The sequence below is a fragment of the Bos indicus genome, chromosome 23 (genome assembly GCF_029378745.1).
Source record: "Bos indicus isolate NIAB-ARS_2022 breed Sahiwal x Tharparkar chromosome 23, NIAB-ARS_B.indTharparkar_mat_pri_1.0, whole genome shotgun sequence".
In the NCBI taxonomy this organism is placed as follows: domain Eukaryota; kingdom Metazoa; phylum Chordata; class Mammalia; order Artiodactyla; family Bovidae; genus Bos; species Bos indicus.
The window spans coordinates 54,242,642-54,262,018 of NC_091782.1; the positions used below are offsets into that span (position 1 = coordinate 54,242,642).

At 56.4% G+C, this 19,377-nt stretch overlaps 1 protein-coding gene across 3 annotated transcripts; it reads right to left on the reverse strand.

The window, feature by feature from the left end:
• Positions 1 to 695: 695 nt before the first annotated feature.
• On the reverse strand, positions 696 to 18,349 carry IRF4 (interferon regulatory factor 4). Of its 3 annotated transcripts, none has more exons than XM_070778508.1 (9): positions 18,226 to 18,349; positions 16,774 to 17,049; positions 15,609 to 15,795; positions 14,778 to 14,866; positions 13,998 to 14,139; positions 11,931 to 12,038; positions 9,574 to 9,927; positions 5,980 to 6,092; positions 696 to 4,090 (listed from the first exon to the last, which is right to left on the reverse strand). In XM_070778508.1, the coding sequence occupies exons 2-9, from the start codon at positions 16,987 to 16,989 to the stop codon at positions 3,947 to 3,949; spliced, it is 1,353 nt and encodes a 450-aa protein (XP_070634609.1). In that variant the 5' UTR covers positions 16,990 to 17,049; positions 18,226 to 18,349; the 3' UTR covers positions 696 to 3,946. The 3 variants fall into 3 exon arrangements, with proteins under 3 accessions (XP_070634609.1, XP_070634608.1, XP_070634610.1); XM_070778507.1 differs by having other exon boundaries at positions 13,998 to 14,142; XM_070778509.1 differs by lacking the exon at positions 11,931 to 12,038 and having other exon boundaries at positions 13,998 to 14,142.
• Between the last annotated feature and the right edge of the window lie 1,028 nt (positions 18,350 to 19,377).

Genomic DNA, 19,377 nt, shown 5'->3' on the forward strand with positions numbered 1-19,377 from the left:
AGGGCACAGAATCCCTTGAAAGCCTCTTTCAGATGTAACGCACAGACAGGTTGTTTGAATAAAACTTGCTGTGAGACTAAGTCCACCTACAGTTTCTGAGCAGACAGAGCCCCCAGAGCAGTGTAATAGTTTATTTCCCCATTATTTTGATTTGGTTACCACTTAGCAAATCTGAAATTATTCAGATCTAGCATTCTAGGATTCCTAGATGCGAAGGACACGTAGGCTTCTGAGAGCATCACACAGTCTCCAGCTGCAAGGATTTTAACAGCACAAGCCGGGGCAGGAGCCGGGGGCTGAAGATCTGGGGGAGGGGCGCAGGCCCTGGGGTGGGGTTCTGTCTCATCTGTGCCCCCCCGCACGCAGCTTATCACTGTCCACGGTCTGGATGCTGGTGAACTGACACCCCCTTCCCGTTACCAACAGCGACGGAACAGAAGGAAGCGTCGACACAGGTCCTCAGCTCTGAGACCCTCACGGTGGTAGGGAGCGAGGCAGGGTGCTGCTTGACACTGGGATGCGTGGCAGGGTGTGTGTTTTTTTTTTTTTTTAAACAAGCTGAACATGTGAGATCTGATTTTTGGGAGGCTCACAGCAACCAGGAAGGAAACAGGCTGCCAAATGCAACAGAAGGAGGAAGTATTTAAAAAGCTATCAAGATGAGGGTTTAATAACACACACAGCCCATAAAAGACTGCTTTTTAAAAAAATCTTTATTAAGATTCTAAAATATCACAAATATAAATCTGCTTTGAAAAGCAATTTACAGCAAAATTCATGACAAGATTATGTACGACTGTCCAAGGACTGTTCAGCCTGGAGCAGTCCCAGGAGGGAGGTTGGGCTGTGGGAGGCCCTCTGCACCTGCAAAGCCCCCTCCCCAAGAGGCCAGTGGCGAGTCTGCCCTGGAGGAGGCTGGCCTGTCTCTCCTGTACTTCAGCTGTGCTCCTCACACTTGCCTTCTTAAAAGCCGTGAAAAGAGAAACCGGGAATCGGCCCTCACAGTCTTCCACATCGGGAAACAGGGCTAGACGAGACCACTCCCCACACACTGACACATGTCCAGCTCCGAGTTGGGGCCCGAAAGGTGAGTTGCAAGATGATGCACACGGCAGGACAGACCGTGTGAGCTACGCCAGTGAGCTCCAGCTATTTAGGGAGACAGGTAACAAAGATGCTGAGCTTGTGGAATCTCAGCACCTTCAGAGGGGATTTGCCTGTGGAGAAAGGGGGGTGATGTGACCACAGGAGAATGGAAGGGCTTACGCTGTGTCTGGATTTTCACGAATAAAATGATTCACAGAAATAAAAGACGGTCACTGGTGCAGGCTTCCCTGGGGATGCAGCTCGGTCACCAGCCTGAGGACACAGCCCATGTCAGACCTGCACCCGTGCTTGCTCGCAGGGACCTGGGAAGACAGCCTTGTTCACAGCTGAGCCCATAGATGCCTCTCTGCTCATGCTGGGTACAGCTGGACTCAGGTGGTCCCCACGGTCGTGGGCTTGTTGGGCCACGTGGAACAGTTCCTCCATTGCAAAACAACTGCCTGGCTGGATCTCTGCAAGGTGACTGAGGAGCTTCCGAAGCCGTGGTGTGAAGGAGCTCTCCGTGGTGCTTCAAAGACACTGGTGTCTGCCCGCGGTGTGCCCAAACCTCAGGAACAAGAAACAAGCCAGGGGTGCCCCCGAGACCTTCCCCGCGGACCTAAAACTCTTCCAAATAACAAGGGCCTAAACTCGACAGCATCCTCCACTAACAACAGGCTAGACTGAACTGCTGAGCCCACGTCGGGGTCCCTCACCCAGACTGCTTCATGGTTCATCTACTGCCCCACGCTGTGGGTCCCCCAGACCACAGAAAGCCACCACACACATGCGCTATGCATGTGGACGGGCTGTGGCCCCAGCCAACAGCATCTGCCAGACACGGAGCTCGAGTCAGAGCAGTTTCATGTTGGAAAAGGAGACGAGGGAGCCGCACGTCTGCTTAGAGGGCGGGGTGCCGGCCACGCAGCAGAGCCACGCAGTGGGCCCGTGGTCTCCTGCCCCCTGGGGGTAATGTACCCCAGATGCTCACATCTATAAGATGCATAAGTCACTGTAGCCCACGGAGTGCAATCTATTGTCAGAAGGGGTTCACTCCGCGTGGCTAATGAACTGCTTAAACTGCGCTGAGGGCCTCAAGGTGGGCTTGGCAGAAGTGCCCCAGAGCAGATGAATCTGCACGTGTGGGGGCACGAAGGACCCCTGAGATTTTTTAAGTTTGTGTGTTTCTGTAGAAAAGTAAAATCTGTTGGAAGAATCAAATTCTTCTTATGGGTACCTCTAAGGAGGAGAATTTGGATTGGCAAAGGGTTTTGCCTTTTTATACTGTCTAACATTTCTGTAGTTAATATGTATTATTTCATCCCTAAAAACGCCTGCCAAAAAAAAAAAAGAAGAAGAAGAAATGACATTTCCAGGCCTCACTGCTTACTAAGCTGGATAAAAGCGACAATCTGTCTAATGCAAGTTTGCTGAATGACTTAAAGACACAGACTAGGATAAGAGAATGTTGGTTCGAACACCGAGCCTAGAAGTCATGGCAATTACTTCCTGCTGCTGCTGCATCGCTTCAGTCATGTCTGACTCTGTGCGACCCCATAGACGGCAGCCCACCAGGCTTCCTGTCCCTGGGATTCTCCAGGCAAGAACACTGGAGTGGGTTGCCATTTCCTTCTCCAATGCATGAAAGTGAAAAGTGAAAGTGAAGTCGCTCAGTTGTGCCCGACTCTATCGACCCTGTGGATTGCAGCCCACCAGGCTCCTCCGTCCATGGGATTTTCTAGGCAAAAGTACTGCAGTGGGGTGCCATTGCCTTCTCCAATTACTTCCTAGCAGGACAAAAATAAGCTGCTATACCATGGTCCAAATATCAGTACTTTTCCAAAAGGAACAATGAATAAGTGGTCAGGTTCACTTAAGCAAGTAGATATCTTAGTAATTCTATAAAAAGCTGTGTTTGGAAAAAGCCCAATAATTTTAAGGCCCTGTCAAACTGTCACTGGCATGAGGAAGCGTATAATATACAAAATAAGCAAAAACAGCTCCCTGGGCCTGCAGTTGCTCAATCTGCAGAGCCCCGTCCTGCCCTCGCTCGGGGCCTCCCCCAGGCCAGGCGAGGGCTCCTCCTCGTAGTGTTGCCACGGTAGCCGGTCTCCTAACAAACAGGACAAGAGGGGAAACGCTCACCAGGCTGCAGAAGCACATCTTGGGCTGTTGATCTGTCAATCTTTCTCTTTTTGCTATAGCAATAATTTCTATAGCATTAGAGATAAAAAGACAAACAAAAAATATCTTAACCAGTCAGTACGAAGTGACAAAACACAGTGCTCAGGGTGGCCCTAATGCTTTTGGCTTGAGAAACACCACAGGGTCACACCAGCTGCGTTCTGGGCCTGGGGGTGCGGGGATTGCAGACAGGAGGTGGCGGGCCACCCAGGTGGGGACCCCCGGAGCCGAGTCTGTCCTGCCGTCAGCGTCCCGAGGCACATCAGCCACAGCGGCTGGCGCACCCCTCCTCTGGGCAGAACGGCCTCACACGTAGATTCTACTTCCCTGAGAAACAGACTGGCACTTGGGCACCTCCGTACCATCCTAGTGGTCAGCGATGAAGCACAGGTTTCTCGGTCTTCATGAAAGAAAGAGTTCACATCAGACTGAAGACTGCAAGTCAGTAAATGTAAACCACATGACGATGAGTTTTCACATTGTCATCAGGGTCCACAGAAGACCCTGAAAAGCATTCTTTCTTCTGGAAAAAGCTCATGTGTCAGGTTGATTTTCTACCAATGTTCTCCTCAGGAGGAAGTCCCCGTTCCCACATTTCACAGAGAAAGAGCAGGGGCCCAGCCAGCCGCTCTCCTCGCGCGTATTCACGCGCGCGCCGTCTCTGGCCCCGGGGCTCTCACTCCTGGATGGAGGAGTGGCGGGGGGGCCTGTGGAAGTCCTCCGGGCCGCCGACGTGCTCGGGCAGGTCGTAGCCCCTGAGGAAGTGTCCGCTGTTTTGCTGAGCAAAATAATACAGCTGTCTGGCCAACAGAGGCTCAACCTGCAGTGAAGATTGAACAAGACATCATGGCCATCTGGCAATAACCCTCCACACCTAAGGACACGGTCACACGTACAGTCAGGTGCTGCGACCGTGAAGACGTGTCACGTGAGGAGCCTTCTGGAGGACACACCGACCTACAAACAGGATCTACTGAATTCTACGCTTCAGTTGAACGGAAAGGTAATAATGCTGTTTGTAAACCAACTGCCGCTTGAAATGTACACTAAACTAGAACTAAATGAAGCACACTGGTAAAATGACCACATTAAGGGTGGATTCACGGTGCGTGCGTGCTCAGTCACAGCCGTTGCGTCCAACTCTTTGCAACCCTATGTTCTGTAGCTAGCCAGGCTCCTCTGTCCATGGGGTTCTCCAGGCAAGAACACCAGAGTGGGTTGCCAAGCCGTCCTCCAGCGGATCTCCCTGACCCAGGGATCAAAGCTGAATCTCGTTAAAGTTTAAGGTAATCCGGTAAGTTAGACCAATGGACTTAATTTTCCACATCTGCCGTTTAACAGGGATGGTGGAAAAAGAGAAGCTAACTGACCCCAGATGCCTCTAGTCTCAGTACGAGGGTGGAGCACATTCACCGAAGAGAATTCAGTGCTCAGCTTCTTCTGAATCACAGTAAGAAACGAAGCACATTCGTCCTGGCAGGTGTGCGAGTCCACATACAGTGGCTCGAGCATAACTCATCTGAAGCCACTGAAGCAAATCCAACTCATGGTAAGAGGAGCAAGGCTCCTGGGTGCACCCAGGGTGCCGGCCGACCCAGGCCAGCGCGTGCCAGCCCCGAGACTCAGACGCAGGGCTCACCACCGTCTTCCGAGGTGTTGTGTGCCCGCGCCGAGGTCATCCAGGCCTTGGACAGTTGTTAACAAGAAGCCGTTATCATATCAGTAACTGTTGGCCAGTGAGAGTTCACGAGAAAACTCCAAAGGTTTATGGGGACTACATTTCTGCTGGTTGGTCAGTTGTTTTTTGATTTTATGACCAAGAAGCAGGGGTCGTGTGGATACATATACGTGTATGGCCAAGCCCCTTTGCTGTCCACCTGAGACTATCACAGCATTGTTAGTTGGCTATACTCTAAAATAAAACTAAAAGTTTTTTAAAATTTTAATTAAAATCTTTCTTAAAAGACGTGACCTGAATTCTATTATTGTTTGGTGTGACTTTCCCTGCTGCTATTTGTCACCTGGGCCTGTTAATAACTTTCACAGGTCACAACCACACAGACGCTTCAATTTCAAATTTGAAAATCCCAAGTACTCAAAACTCTGCTTTCTGTGGCCAATCAATGCTACATGTTATTTCTCTAAACCTTCCTCTTTCCTTTTCTGTGAAAGGTGTTTACTCGGTGCAGGTGAGCCCACGCTAGACTCTGCTGGAAAGCGTGACCTGGCCTGAGCTGCCCAAAGGCCATAAGAGATTCCGCTCCACCAAACACACACAGCCCTCAGCTCCTGACAATTAAATAAATTCTAATAACCAGAAATAAAAGAGGATGGGGGCCTTTTGGAGGGGGCTTACACAATACTCAAGTCAGGGGGAAAGCTTCCCCTTAAGGGAAGATCAGCTAGAAGGCATTTTTAAAGTAACATTAAATGTCAAGAATTTTAAAGGGCAACTTTTAGCCCCATCCTTTTAAATCCCTATGAAATGGGAATATGACTATTTCCTTGGAAAACAAAACAGATGGGACGGGTACAGTACAGGCCAGAGGTCACCCCCGGTGGTGATGGGCAGGTGTCCAGGGCGGGGAGGCCCTGCTCGCCGGACACCCTCCCTCCCAACCCGCCCAGGGTCCGGAGCGCTTATTTCCCATCTGAACTCCTCTAAGTGGGGCCCTGCCCTGATTCACGCGAAGGTAACCGGACACTCACGTGGGCAGTGATGAGCTTGCGCTGCCTCTGAGGATCTGGGAACTCCTCCCCGAAGCACAGAGTCACCTGGAACCTTGGCAGTGGCCGGCCGTGGTGCGCGAACGCCTGCAGCTCTGCAGACCAAGGAAGAGGTTCAGAGACCCACACGCTGGACACGGGGCGGGGATGGGAGCCCACGCAGATGTGGAGGCCAGACAGCAGTGAGGGCGGGACCAGAGGCGGGGGTGCACATGAGTGTTCCCACGGGTCTCCCCCGGCGCATCACCTCCACCTCTAGGGGGCTGCACCCCAAGAGGGGGTGCTCGTCTTGCAGCTTTGGACCCACAAGGAGGCAAAGGTCTGAGAAGGAGTAGGGGAGCCCGAAAAGGAAATGGAGCTATGTTGAGCCAAAAGAATCGTTTACACAGAGGAGAATCTGCTTTTTCCAAAAAATCAGAAGTTTCTGATTTGACCCAGAACCTCCAAGCCACAGTCTGTGGTGCCCACGACCTCCGACACCGCAGAGTGCAGGATGTTATCTTGGAGACCCAGTGACTCTGAGCTGCTTCCCTCAGAAGGGAGGGTGGGATGAGGCCCCGGCCCCGGCCCACACCGGCCCACGTTCACCAGTGCCCTGGCCCCGCCCCCAGAGCACATGTCAGTCCGCAGAGAAGAGGCTCACATGGGCGCGGCCGCATGTGCACAGCCGTGGTGGCCTTATCAGATGTGCGCGCGGGCTGCGGGGCTGTCCCCAGGAGGTTGCAGATCCTGAATGGGTAGATATCAAAGATTTCCACTGTTCTCTTCAACCGAAGAAGTTTCTAGCTAACTCAGTGGACCATTGACTTCCTGCTTTTTTTTTCTTCCAGAATTCAAATCAAACCTAACTGACTTCAGCAGAACATGTGCCAGGCTTCCACACTGCGAGGGGGCGGGGGTGACACCCACGCCTCTGCGTTGGCTCAGTTCTCTGAAACAGTTGGCTGAGAGGCCTGGAGGCTCGAGAAGGTTCGCGGGAATCCCTGACTGGAGGGGCCTGTCTGCACAGCTGCAGCTTTTAGTTCAGTTTCCTCCTCGAACCTCAGAAAACACTTCAGACAGAGGTTGCACCAGCACAGAGCACAGCCCTGGGTCACAGGGAAAGAGCAAAACCGAAGCAGCTCCTGGTCGGAGACAACATGAGGGATGCACAGCCCCACATGAGGACAAATAGGGACACACAGCCCCCCATGAGGGACACACAGCCCCCCATGAGGACATGAGGGAGCACACAGGCCCCCATGAGGGAGCACACAGCCCCCCCATGAGGACAAGAGGAAGCACACAGCCCCCATGAGGACATGAGGGAGCACACAGGCCCCCATGAGGCAGCACACAGCCCCCCATGAGGACATGAGGGAGCACACAGCCCCCCATGAGGGAGCACACAGCCCCCCATGAGGACATGAGGGAGCACACAGCCCCCCATGAGGACATGAGGGAGCACACAGCCCCCCATGAGGACAAGAGGGAGCACACAGCCCCCCATGAGGACAAGAGGGAGCACACAGCCCCCCATGAGGGAGCACACAGCCCCCCATGAGGACAAGAGGGAGCACACAGCCCCCCATGAGGACATGAGGGAGCACACAGCCCCCCATGAGGACATGAGGGGACACACAGCCCCCCATGAGGACAAGAGGGAGCACACAGCCCCCCATGAGGGAGCGCACAGCCCCCCCATGAGGACATGAGGGAGCACACAGCCCCCCATGAGGACAAGAGGGAGCACACAGCCCCCCATGAGGACAAGAGGGAGCACACAGCCCCCCATGAGGACATGAGGGAGCACACAGCCCCCCATGAGGACAAGAGGGAGCACACAGCCCCCCATGAGGACATGAGGGAGCACACAGCCCCCCATGAGGACATGAGGGAGCACACAGCCCCCCATGAGGACAAGAGGGAGCACACAGCCCCCCATGAGGACATGAGGGAGCACACAGCCCCCCATGAGGACATGAGGGAGCACACAGCCCCCCATGAGGACAAGAGGGAGCACACAGCACCCCATGAGGGAGCACACAGCCCCCCATGAGGACATGAGGGAGCACACAGCCCCCCATGAGGACATGAGGGAGCACACAGCCCCCCATGAGGGAGCACACAGCCCCCCATGAGGACAAGAGGGAGCATACAGCCCCCCATGAGGACATGAGGGGACACACAGCCCCCCATGAGGACATGAGGGAGCACACAGCCCCCCATGAGGACAAGAGGGAGCACACAGCCCCCCATGAGGACATGAGGGGACACACAGCCCGTCGTGAGGGGGCGTATAGCCCCCCATGAAGAAGCACACAGCCCCACATGATGGGGCCCACAGTCCCAGAGGCTGACAGCCATGTCCAACAGAGCCCCCTTCCTACAGCTGCGGGGCCAGAGACACCCCAAGAAGTCAGGACCGCTTCTCCAGGATGAAGCCCCTCCCACCCACAGTGAACCTTCTGAATCCAAGACCTGTTACCTCGAAGAGACCCAGAGCCAGGCTCTTTCAGACTTGGCCACGGACCTCAGACTCCCGGCTCCTCCTCGAGCCCCGCGGCAGGCGGTCCACACACTGGGCCCAGGGTGGACAGCCCCATGTGTCGCGAGGCCTGGGGGTTGCTGCCAGGGACCAGAGGCTAGCTCTCCCTCCTCCTCCCGGTTTGCCTCTGGGGGAGGGTGAGTCACCAGGGACATGTTTGCTTGGGCAACGAAAGAGAATCTAGAGCAGCCTCAGCAAATGTCAGCCACGGACCCTGGAGCTGAGTATGGTCTCTGCTGGCAGACTGCAGGGGCTGTGCTCCAGGTGAGCTGAATCAAGAAGCAGCTTTGGGGAAGGGGAGGCCCAGGAAAGCCCAGACACAGGCTCTTTCTGAAGGAGGCGCTTATACAAAAAGAGCTAAGGATGAGGGAGAACCAGCTCTCTGCCCAGAAGAGGCCTGATGATGGGGGCACCCGAATGGGCACAGGACGGACTCCCCCACAAGGTGGCCCAGGACTCACAAAAGCCCAGACCCGATTTGGCTGCCACGAAATCAATACTAGGAAAACAAAACCTGGTGACTCTGGAAAATGTGATTTGAAATCTAGAAACAACTCATAATTTCCCCTCTGCAAAATCAGTTCAGCACACTCACCGGGGTCCCACCTGCTGGGAGACATCTGCTGAGGGTGACACATCTCACAACCATGAGCGTTGGCGACACAGCTCTACCTTAAACTTTTCTAGGAACCGTAAAAGAGCTGAAACACCAGCAGATATGCTTGCTGAGACCACTTGTGCCAGTAAAACAGGAGCCTTATTGGCCGGTGAGGAGTAGGTACATCCTAAAATTTTAAGACCTCAGCCTGAACCACAGCCCCGGGACAACCTCCCACTGTCCCCAGGCCCCCGCAGATGGGGTGACAGGTGAACCAACAGGAGACCTACTCCGGAGTCGGGCCTGGTGGGTGCAGGGCCGCAGAGAAGGAAGCCCTGCTGAGCGACCTGCTGCCATGACCCTCGCGGGGGCACACCAACCATCAGCAGCTCCACACTCCCAGGCCCAGCTCGCACAGGCGCCCCATTCCGGCCAAGCCTCTCCACCTCACCTGACAGGAACTGCTGCGTGTCAAACAGCTTGCAGGTCTGGTCTCTCTCCAGCTTGTTGGGCCGGTCGCTGCACATCGCCAGGGGCCCGTCCCAGTAGATTCTGCTCTGGCACAGTCTCTTGGCATAAAGCCCATCGGGGGCCATCCAGAGGACCACGCCCCTCTCCAGGTGGCTCAGCAGCTTCTCGATGTTCTTCCTCTGGCTGCTGTCCTCTGGGTAGGGAAACAGGACCTGGTCCAGGCTGCTGGCGTCGTAGGTGTGGCCGTGGGAGATCCGGCAGCCCTCGGGGCTGGACGTGGTCAGCTCCTTGACCAGGACTTCCCGGTAGTAGAGGCAGATGTGGAGCCGGCAGTCTGCAAGCACAGCGCTGACGGTCAGTGCGGCTCCGAGCCTGGGGCTGATACTCAGCAGGGGCCGGGCGACTGCCCGAAAAGAGCATCCTTGGTGGGACGCCTGTACCAAGGAGTCTGGGGGGAGACGCTGCAAGGCCTATGACCCTCTCTGAGCCTGAGCCCGCCCGATGGTGGAGGACTTCTGCATCAGTCTGTGACGCTCTCTAACCCAGCATTTCTCCAAATGTGTGGGACACAGAATCCGGGGGAGAGCTCAGTAGTGGTGATGACAGCATTCATGTCTAACGCACCACGTCACATGCCACCAAACAGAGGTCGTTTTAAGCCTGGCCGTCAGTTTTGACTTTGGAAGAAGTACCCTACCTTAAATAATTCTTATTAGCAAAAAAGTACAATGGTCTTTCAGAAAAAAGGCAAATATGTCCACAAATCCAAAACTACACTAAAAACATCAGTATGATGTCATTTAGGAAAAGAAAATCACACACATAGAAACACACTGAAGTCTGGGGAAGGACAAGCCTTGATGACTGGTGAGCTCTGAGTGGCGGCACTGTTTTTATTTCACATTTTTGCTTTGCTGATTTTTACCTTATTTTCCCACTGTGCATATTCTACTCTTGTTATAAAATTACCTCGTGGAGGAAACAGCCCAAGCGTAAAGGCAGCTGAGACGCACCTTGCTTTCTGTTTGAGTCTGAGGATGGCTCTAGAGTCGTGCTTTCTCCAAAACTAAACAATATGAGCTCATTTCTGAAATATTGCTGATTTTAGAATCCTCTCTAAAATCTGACCAATGGCCTGAAAGGACCAACCTGGTTTGCCGAGGGCCCCAGACCTGAAATACGAGGGGCAACCGTGTGGGGCTCAAGCCTGAGTGGGTGGCCGACCTTGGACAAACGGCTAGGATGGTAATCTGTACTGAGCGCAGCCAAAGAAACCCACGAAAGCCTCTCATTCCTCAAGGGTAGGTTTTGAGACTCAGACAATCCACATTACTGCCTCCAGCCGCCTCTGCCGCTGTGAACCCCAAGGAGTGGGTGTTGGCTACCCAGGGTTTCATTTCGTTGAACGTCATCCGAAATCACGAGGTCACAGGGATATAAATAGCTGTTTATTTCCTACTTTCTAGGCACACACTCAAGTCTTAGGTGCTTAAGGAAAGGGTTTGAAAGTTTCTAAAAACAACACAGGCCTTTCTGCTCAGACACCTCTGCTCCCTCCACCATCCAGGAGCATCTGAGAAAGGCAGCAAGCCTTCTTCAGAACCTCAGAACCAGAAAGAGCCCATCGGCCAGCCCAGCTCTCCCGGGAGCAAGGGAGGGCCCCAGCTGTGCTCTCTTGAAACCTGGAGAATCCAGCTTGTTTCCTGTCGCTGATTTTCAAAAAGGGCAGGGAGCAGGGTGAGAATTCCAAAGCATAAGCTATTCATTTTTAACATATGCAAGTCTCATTTTAAAACAATCAAAACATTATCTAAAAGATAAATATACACATATCACACCTGCTTAGTACAGCTCAAGGTGTTTTCCATAAAACAGGTGAGATGGCTGAGATCCAGGCCTCTTTTAGAGATGAAACTCTAAAGACCAGATCTGATCTGGATTTGTTTGTTAGACACACCACGCTCAGAGGAAGAGCAAGATGCTGGTTGCGAAGGCACTGTACGTGATGGGGAGAAAGAACCCAGAGCTAGCATCCTGGGAAGCCCACAGGCCACCTGTCTGCAGCTAAGCCTGCAAGGACAATGAGGAGCCCTGCTGTGTGGTATGAGAAGCTGCTGAAGGGTGGGGGGCCCTTGGCAAACGGAACTGGGGCAACTGCACATTCCTGGAGAGCTGACACGGCTCAGATCCACCTGGAGAAGTGGGCCAGCCTGGGAAGCTGGCCCCGGATGCTAACTCTTCTACCCACTCCAGACCCCAGCTGCGCTCACGGACCCCTCAAATCCACCCAAAGTGAGAGGACCCTCGCAGACGCCGCCTCCGGGGGGCCCCACTCACCTGAGAGGGCCAAGGCTTCGGCAGACCTTATGCTTGGCTCTATGGGGATCCCGGGGGCCTGGGACTCAGGCGGGGCACAAGCATAAAAGGTTCCTGTGACCTGGCAACCTGCATTTGCAAATAAAAATCAGATGCCGTCTAACAGAGTCCCTCGGACACAGAGGGAAGTTGCCTCTGCCTGAGGGTGGCCCGTCAGCCCCGGGGGTGCACCAGGCTGGGAGGGAAGGGCCTGGGCCCTCTAGTGCGACACTGCCCACCCACACACACCCCTCCCGAGAGGCGAGGAGGCTGAGGTCCTACTGAAAAACCGAGGCTGAAGAAGGACGGAGCCTTTTCGTAGCCGTAGCCGGAAGGAACCTTGGCGTTGCCTCTGCAATCTTCCTCCCTCTCTCCCTTCCTTCCTTCCCTGCTTTTTTGTCATTAACCCCTCCAGCGCCTCACAGTCACCTGTGTGTGTGTGAGTCTGCTGAGAATGTTTGAGACCTACTGTCCTGGTCACTTTCCAGGCCACAGGGCAGCGTTCACCGTGCACGCCAGGCTCAACCCCCAGGTGTCACTCGTCTCCTGGCTGGAAGGCTGTGCCCTGTCCCTGCACAGCTGATGGGCAGGGTGACTGAGTCCAGAGGCTGTGCGATTCACCCCATGTGCACAGCGAGCTCACCGCAGAGCTGAGCCCAGGTTTCTACATGAGTTCCAACCTCCAAAACCCTACACGTTGCTAGGCCCGGTTCATTAGTTGCTGCTCCTGGGTTCAGGAGGAAAGGGAACCACGTCTCCAGCCGGCACAGCAGCTGTATTGCGCGAGGTTAACAGAGAGTGTGTGCCAGAACCTCAGTTGGCTGGCGCATCATGTAAGGTCACTTATGTGTCAAGATCTGTCCACCAGCCTGCCCTCTGCACCCGGGTCACTAGTTCAGCGGAGCTGATGCACCAGACCCGGGTGTGAGCTGCATAAACCTGTCCAGCATCAGCTGACTCTCCCACCACAATATGGAAAACCGACTTTTGCTTCAAATCACTCCTAAAAAGCTAATAAAACCAAGTTTTGTGATTAAAAAAAAATATGTCACTCAAAACCAATCTTAAATCATAGGCTACTTCTTCAATTCCATAAGCCAAGAGTGAGCTGGACATGACTGGGAAAAGGAGCCGATACTACCAGAACAGTCAAAAGATCTAGGTGTTGACGGGTCTCAGGATTGCTGTGTAAACAACTAACTCACAGGTCCTGACGGCTTCTGCTCTGATGCCCTGGACACACTGCGTGGAATTTTCTCTGCACTTAGCAGACGAGTGCTTCTGAGACGGGCCTCGTTCTGAGGGTGGGGGAAGGCCTCCAGGGGCCACGGCGTCCAGTCCAAGAGCAGCACCTGCCAGGCCCTCTTCTGCGGAGACCTTCTGTGTTTCCTTCACAGGATTTACATGGCCCTTTCCTACTATCACCTCTAATCCCAGGAATGAATGCCTGGACACACCGCTGCTTAAGAGAAATCCTTTGGGTCCCTGCGGGCTGACCTGGGTGCAGGGGGGCTGGGCCACAGCTGTGGGATGCCAGCTTTACAGATGTGTAGACAGAGACAGTCAGGATTAAAGGATGGTCCAGCCTTCTCTGGGAACACTAACAAAATCAACTACTTCTTGCCCAAGATTAAAAATAAAATTTAAGATTGTTCAAGGAGGGAGAAACATGTTAGCTTACTAAACATAAAGTCGGCCAGTCTGAATTCTGATGTTCCCTGTCCTGTGTAGCTGGGCTCTGGGGTCAGGGGACCTGGAAGTGGTCCCCAGCCCTCAGTCTCACTGGGCAGCTGTGGGCATACTGCTTACATTCTGTGAAAAGCAGGGCAGCTTCCTGGGGCCTGGCGTGACCCCTGGTTCCATGACGCAGCCCCGAGTCTGTCCAGGCACACGGTGGGCTGGGCACCGTGGACCTGGAGTCCTCTGGGACACGTGCCCTCCTTTACCGCATGCAGGGCCCTCCCCGGCAGCTCTGAGCAGGGAGAGAGCCACGCGACTGCCCTGAGGTCAGGCCAGGAGGGGCCCTCTGGCCCCAGGCCCTGCCCTTACCATTTTCACAGGCTGGGCCTTGCCAGTGGTGGCCGCGGGGTCCGAAGGTCACGGGACACTGGTACGGGATCTCTGCGTGCGGCTGGTCTGGGACGAACTCCCTCCAGCCCCGGTCATGGGGCGGGATCATGTAGTTGTGAACCTGCTGGAGGAATCAGAGGAGGGCTGGGGTGGAGAGCGGCCAGCTCAGGGTCGGCCTGGGGGAGCCCTCCAGACTCCTCGGGGACCGCTTGTGTGGCGGGCAGCCAAATGCTCTTATTATCAGAAAAGCTGTGGTGGAAACTCGCCACGAAGAATCGAAAGCACAAATGAGACAGTGCTGTAAAGCGACGCTTTATGTGAGGCTTTATGTGACGCTTCATCATATGGCTAAACCAAGAGCCCTGCTGGGGGTTCTGCCTCCCTTCCAGCAAAGTGAATAAAACAGAGCTGGAATTCATATCGAAAAGTCTGACGGGGTCAGCTGCCCTGTGGTTTCACATGATAAAGCCCTGCTTCCAAAACCTTTGGCTTCCACAAAAGGTCTGTTTCCCAGAAGATTTCAGAGTCAATGGGGAAATCTAACCAGCAAGCAGATACACCCACCCTCATCTCCCTCTCCTCAAACCAGCAGCACCAGGTAGAGACTGAAACATTCATCCAGTGACCTGGGATGTGGCTTGGCAGTTTGACAAACAGCAAAAACAGAGTTCTGTTTGCTTCTGTTCACAGGTCTCTCCCGCACGTAGGGTCTGGCCCAAGTGCCTCTCGCAGGCCGAGTCTCCCCTGCCCCTCCCATACCTGAGCAGGCAGTGAGGGGTAAGGAGTCGGCATGCTGTACGGGTGGCTCATGGGCATCTGCGGGTCCTCCAGGGTCAGCTGCTTCGCTCCTGAGGGTTTGGGGAAAAGGGAAATGCACAGTGTGAAAAAGGAACTGACAGGATGAAATGCCAAATCTTAGAAAAATACCTGAGAGTCTAATTCCTAGAATGCATAGCACAGTGTTGACAAATAAGGCATTTTTCTGCAATTCCCTTGGGCAATTGTTTGTCTGGGCCATTAAACTGGTTCCTACAAGGTGCCACAAAGCGAGCACAAGTAGAGAAGCCCGAGGACGATGGGCCTCGTGGCACGAGCTCCCCCAGCAGATGTCCATCTAGTGAGGTCACCTGTGGTTTGTTAAACTGGGCCCTGCTCTGGGTCAGAATCTTGGAAAGTGGGAACCTTAGTTTTAACAAGCAGCCCAGTTGACCATGGCAAAGTCTAAATGTTGACACTTCTCTTACTACAAATGGTAACGATGTGTAGGTCATGAACCTTCCCTTCCTCAAAATGGCTAATCACGAGAGACAGATGAATAAGTAAAGCTTCAAACAGCTTTCCCATTTTTGGCTTGGAAATCTGGCCCATATCTTGGGAGAACAAACTAGAAAACACACACATATGCACATGCACAGCAGGAGACCAGGAGTCTGAGACATTATCCTGCACTGACACCACGGGAACTTCAACCTGTGACCCAGAGAAGCTGGGAAAACCGCCTGCCAGGCTTGAGTGGGAGGCTACAAAAGCCGCAAAACAGGGAACCGTCGGGAGGCACAGGTGCAGGCGGCCCCGGCCCGGGAAGCCCACCTTTCTTGGCTCCCTCGGGGACGATCCGGTACACTTTGTAGGGGTCCGAGATGTCCAGCTGGCTCCGCTCCACCAGCTCCTCGAAGTCGTTGCTCTTGTTCAGAGCACACCGCAGGCGTGTCTTCCAGGTGGGAGGGTCTGGCTTGTCGATGCCTTCTCGAAACTTCCCTTTAAACAGTGCCCAAGCCTGGTGGGAAAGAAGCGGGGAAAAGTTAAAATGCAGGTCTTTCGAAAAAGAATCTGGAAATTGTATTTCTAAAGGAAAGAACGGCGGCAGGGGTTTCAGATCCACAGGAATGTGGGACAGAGACACACACACAATGTGTTTATGAAAGACAGGTAAGATTGAGGACCCGCAAGGCCCACCCACCCACTGGAGCAGTTAGGCTGGAAGCAAGGGCAGAGCTGTGGGCTGAGAGACCACCACAGGGCACCTCTGGACGTTAGGGAGCCTGAGGCAAGCCTTACTCTTCGGGCAAGTTCCCTGAGGAAGTCCCCTCCACGCTCTGCCCACAGGTGGTGGGGCTGGGCCTTAAAGCACTGGCCGCTGGGTGAACTGCCCAAGGGGAAAACGGTCAGGACAGGGACACACACACAGGGCAAAGAGAAACCCCCAGAGAGAGGCCCAAAGGAGACCCTGAGAGGGAGAGAGAGGAGAAAGAGGAAGGGAGACACGGAGAAAACTTTCCAGGGAGAGACTCGGGAAGAGGGAGTCACACAGAGACAGTGAGGTAGAGGGAGAGACGCGGCCGAAGGACTAGAGAGAGCCTTTAGGAGAGCGCTGGCCAGAGAGGGGGCCCGAGGGAGGGACAGCGTGGAGAGGGGCGCAGCGCACACGCCTGCCCGCGCGCAAGGAAGAGAACAGTCGATCCGCGGAGGCGAGGAGGTATCCAAAGTTCCAGAAAGAGGGCCCCAGGGAAAGACAGGCGCAGCCTTGGCCCACCCCTCTACCCGGCGGGAGCGCGGACGGGCATCTGACTCCGGGGGACCGCGCGCCCCACGCGCTCAGGCGTGGCACCGGGTCCGCCCTCTGCGAAGTTACCAGAGGAGCCGCGGGACACCCGCGCTCCCGCACGAGGCCCGGCGCGCGCGGCGCGGACCGGCCCCCGGAGCCCGGGTCGGGCTGCGCGCGGGCCCTGGCCCCTCCCAGTCCCGCCCTGGGCACCTTGAAGAGCGCGGCGTCCTCCTCGCGGTTGTAGTCCTGCTTGCCCGCGTGCTTCCAGGGGATGCGGAAGATGCTCTTCTCCTCGTTCTCCCACACCAGCCCCGGGTACTTGCCGCTGTCGATCTGGTCGATGAGCCACTGGCGGAGCTTCCCGTTGCCGCAGCTCACGGAGCTCATGCCGAACTCGCCGCCTCGGCTGCCGCCCTCCAGGTTCATGCCCCGCGCGCCGACGCTGTCCCTTCGCAACCCAGGCTCCGCTCCGGCACTCGCTCTGCGCTGCGGGGAGAGGAGGAGGCCCTCCGGCAATGACCACGAGGCCGCAGAGTCTCGGAGGCGGCGAGGCGCGCGCCGCTGAGTCTGTGACGCCGAAGACCCGAGAGAAGGCCCTTCTCGGCCGCCCCGGCTCGTGCATGCCCTTGGCGCGCCGTCCTGCCGCCACCCTGAGCCCGTCCGCGACCTCACCTTCTGGACGCTCCACTCGCATTTTCCCCCGCGGCCCGCGCGCTGCCCAGACTCAGGGCTCTGATCTTCGCGCACCCCCGAAATCCGGCCGCCACCACGCGTGGCCCTCCGTTTGCTCACTCGTACTCCCGCTCCCCTGCCCAGGCCCAAGCCGTGGACGGTCCATTTCCCCTGCCACGGTCAGTTTTCGCCCGCGCCCTCTCCCGAGCCCCCACTCCCGGGTGGCCCCGCGTGTTCCGCACGCGGGCTCCCCTGTGGCCTGGCTTTCCAGGTGCCGGGCGGCGGCAGCTCCCCCGCGGCTCTCTCTGAAACCCGCGCACTCTTTGCCCCAAGAATGCCCCGGAGCCCCAGGCAGGTAGCAACGACCAGGTGGCCCGGGAGCCACATGCGACAGAGGGACCTGGCCTCAGGCGGCGAGCGCAGCCTAGTCGTGGGGGATCCCCGCGCCGAGCATCAGCCGGGCAGGGAGGCCCGCGGGCGGAGCGGGGGCGGGAAGGTGCCGGGAAGGCGGGGGTCGCGGAGCGCGGGGCCCCTAGTGGCCTGAATTTGGAGCGCCTCCTCTTCCACCACCGGTTGGGAAGCCACGAGCTCGGGGCCGAGGTGAGTTTGAGCCCAAGAGCGAGGAGCAACAGAAACAGCCTCGGGAGGAAGAAGGGTCCGTCCCCCGCGGTTAAGCCTGCCGCCCGGTGTGGGTCGCTTCGACGACCCCCTCGGCCGCTGATGGCCCGGCGACCTCGTTATCACATCCGGTCCCGCGCGTGGCCTCCCGGGGCCCGGGCTCGGCCGACCCACGGACGCTGGGGCCGCGGGACTCCCCGGCCAAGAGCAGATGGGGTGGGCGTCGGGGCTCCCTCGAGGGGCGTGCTCTCTCCTGGCGCCGACGCTGGGGTGCCCTGCGCTGCCCCGAGGTGGACCCCGCACGGCTGGCCTCGCGCCGGCTTCCTGCGTTCCCCGGCTCGCAGCCCTGGTCCTTCCCGACCCAAGTCTTACCTCGCCCCGACTCGAGCTGAGGGCAGCGGTGAGTCCCAAGTCCAAGCAGTGAAACTAAGCCTCCGAGGTACGAAAGAGGAACTTTATAAAGCTTAAAAGCCGCGCTTGGGGCGGGGCCTACGCGGGGCGGGGCCAACCGGGGCGCCACCTGGCGGGGTGGGGGCTGCGGGCGCAGAGCTGGGCGCGCGGGGCTGGTCTGGGGGTTCCGGGCAGAGCGCCGGGCGCGCGGGGTGCGGCGAGGTCTGCGGACAGAGAGCCGGGGGCGCGGGGCCGGAGCTGGGCTAGGGGCTGCGGACGCAGAGCGGGGGGCGCGGGGCCCGGTCGGAACCCGGGCTGGCGGAGCGCCGGCTCCCAGCTGGGCTCGCGGGGCTGGTCTGGGGGCTCTGGGCAGGGAGCCGGGTGCGCGGGATGGGGTAGTGGGCTGCGGACGGAGAGCCGGGGGCCCGGGGCCGGGCGGCGCTGGGGACGCACCTCGAGTCGGGCGCACGGGCCAGGGGAACCTCACTCGGGCGGTTTCCTGCCGAGGGCAAGGCGCGAGGGGACCTCGCCTCCGCGCCGGGACCGCTGAGCAGCAGCTCAGCTACGGCGGCGCTGTCAGGGCGGGAAGTGGGGGCGTGCAGGAGCGGGAATCTGGTGCGAAGGGGACTGGGCTTGCAGAGCTCGTAACCAAAGACAGAGGACTGTCCGTGTCGACCGACCGTGGGTGGGTGGGGGGCACCCTTGGCTGTCACCGAGAGCCCCGCCCCTCCGCCGTGTTTAGAGAACATCACACTCATTGAAAAGAAAAAAGGAAATGGCCCAGATACCTTGAGCTATAAACTGCGCTCACACGCTGTCTGCTCTTGAAATGCTCGCATCCTGCTGGTCGGCTCAACTGGAGGACTTCAGTAACTGAGACAAGCACCCCCAGAGCTTTAGTTGTGGCAGCAGGAAAGAACTGGAAGAAGTGCCCTGGTCCACCTCTCAGTGGCATAGTTTTAACCTCAACGTGGGAGAAACGATTTACAAGTGGGAGTTTAAATGGCCAGAATAAGAACAATATTTAAACAGAGGGATTTTACTTCATGTTCCAAGATCTAACCACCTCCCCCCCACCCCCCACAGCATCTTGAATGCTTCAGCATGTTTGTGTAGTTACCAATTTCAGGTAAA

What these genes read in the sequence shown, in the direction of transcription:
- IRF4 (XM_070778507.1), bottom strand. Translation starts at nt 16,989, where the DNA reads ATGAACCTGGAGGGCGGCAGCCGAGGCGGCGAGTTCGGCATGAGCTCC. An exon ending in CCCCGAGGGAGCCAAGAAAG is followed by an intron (nt 14,867 to 15,608) that starts GTGGGCTTCCCG and finishes CCAAACCCTCAG; the next exon opens with GAGCGAAGCAGCTGACCCTG. An exon ending in CGAAGCCTTGGCCCTCTCAG is followed by an intron (nt 9,928 to 11,930) that starts GTGAGTGGGGCC and finishes CTGTGCTTGCAG; the next exon opens with ACTGCCGGCTCCACATCTGC.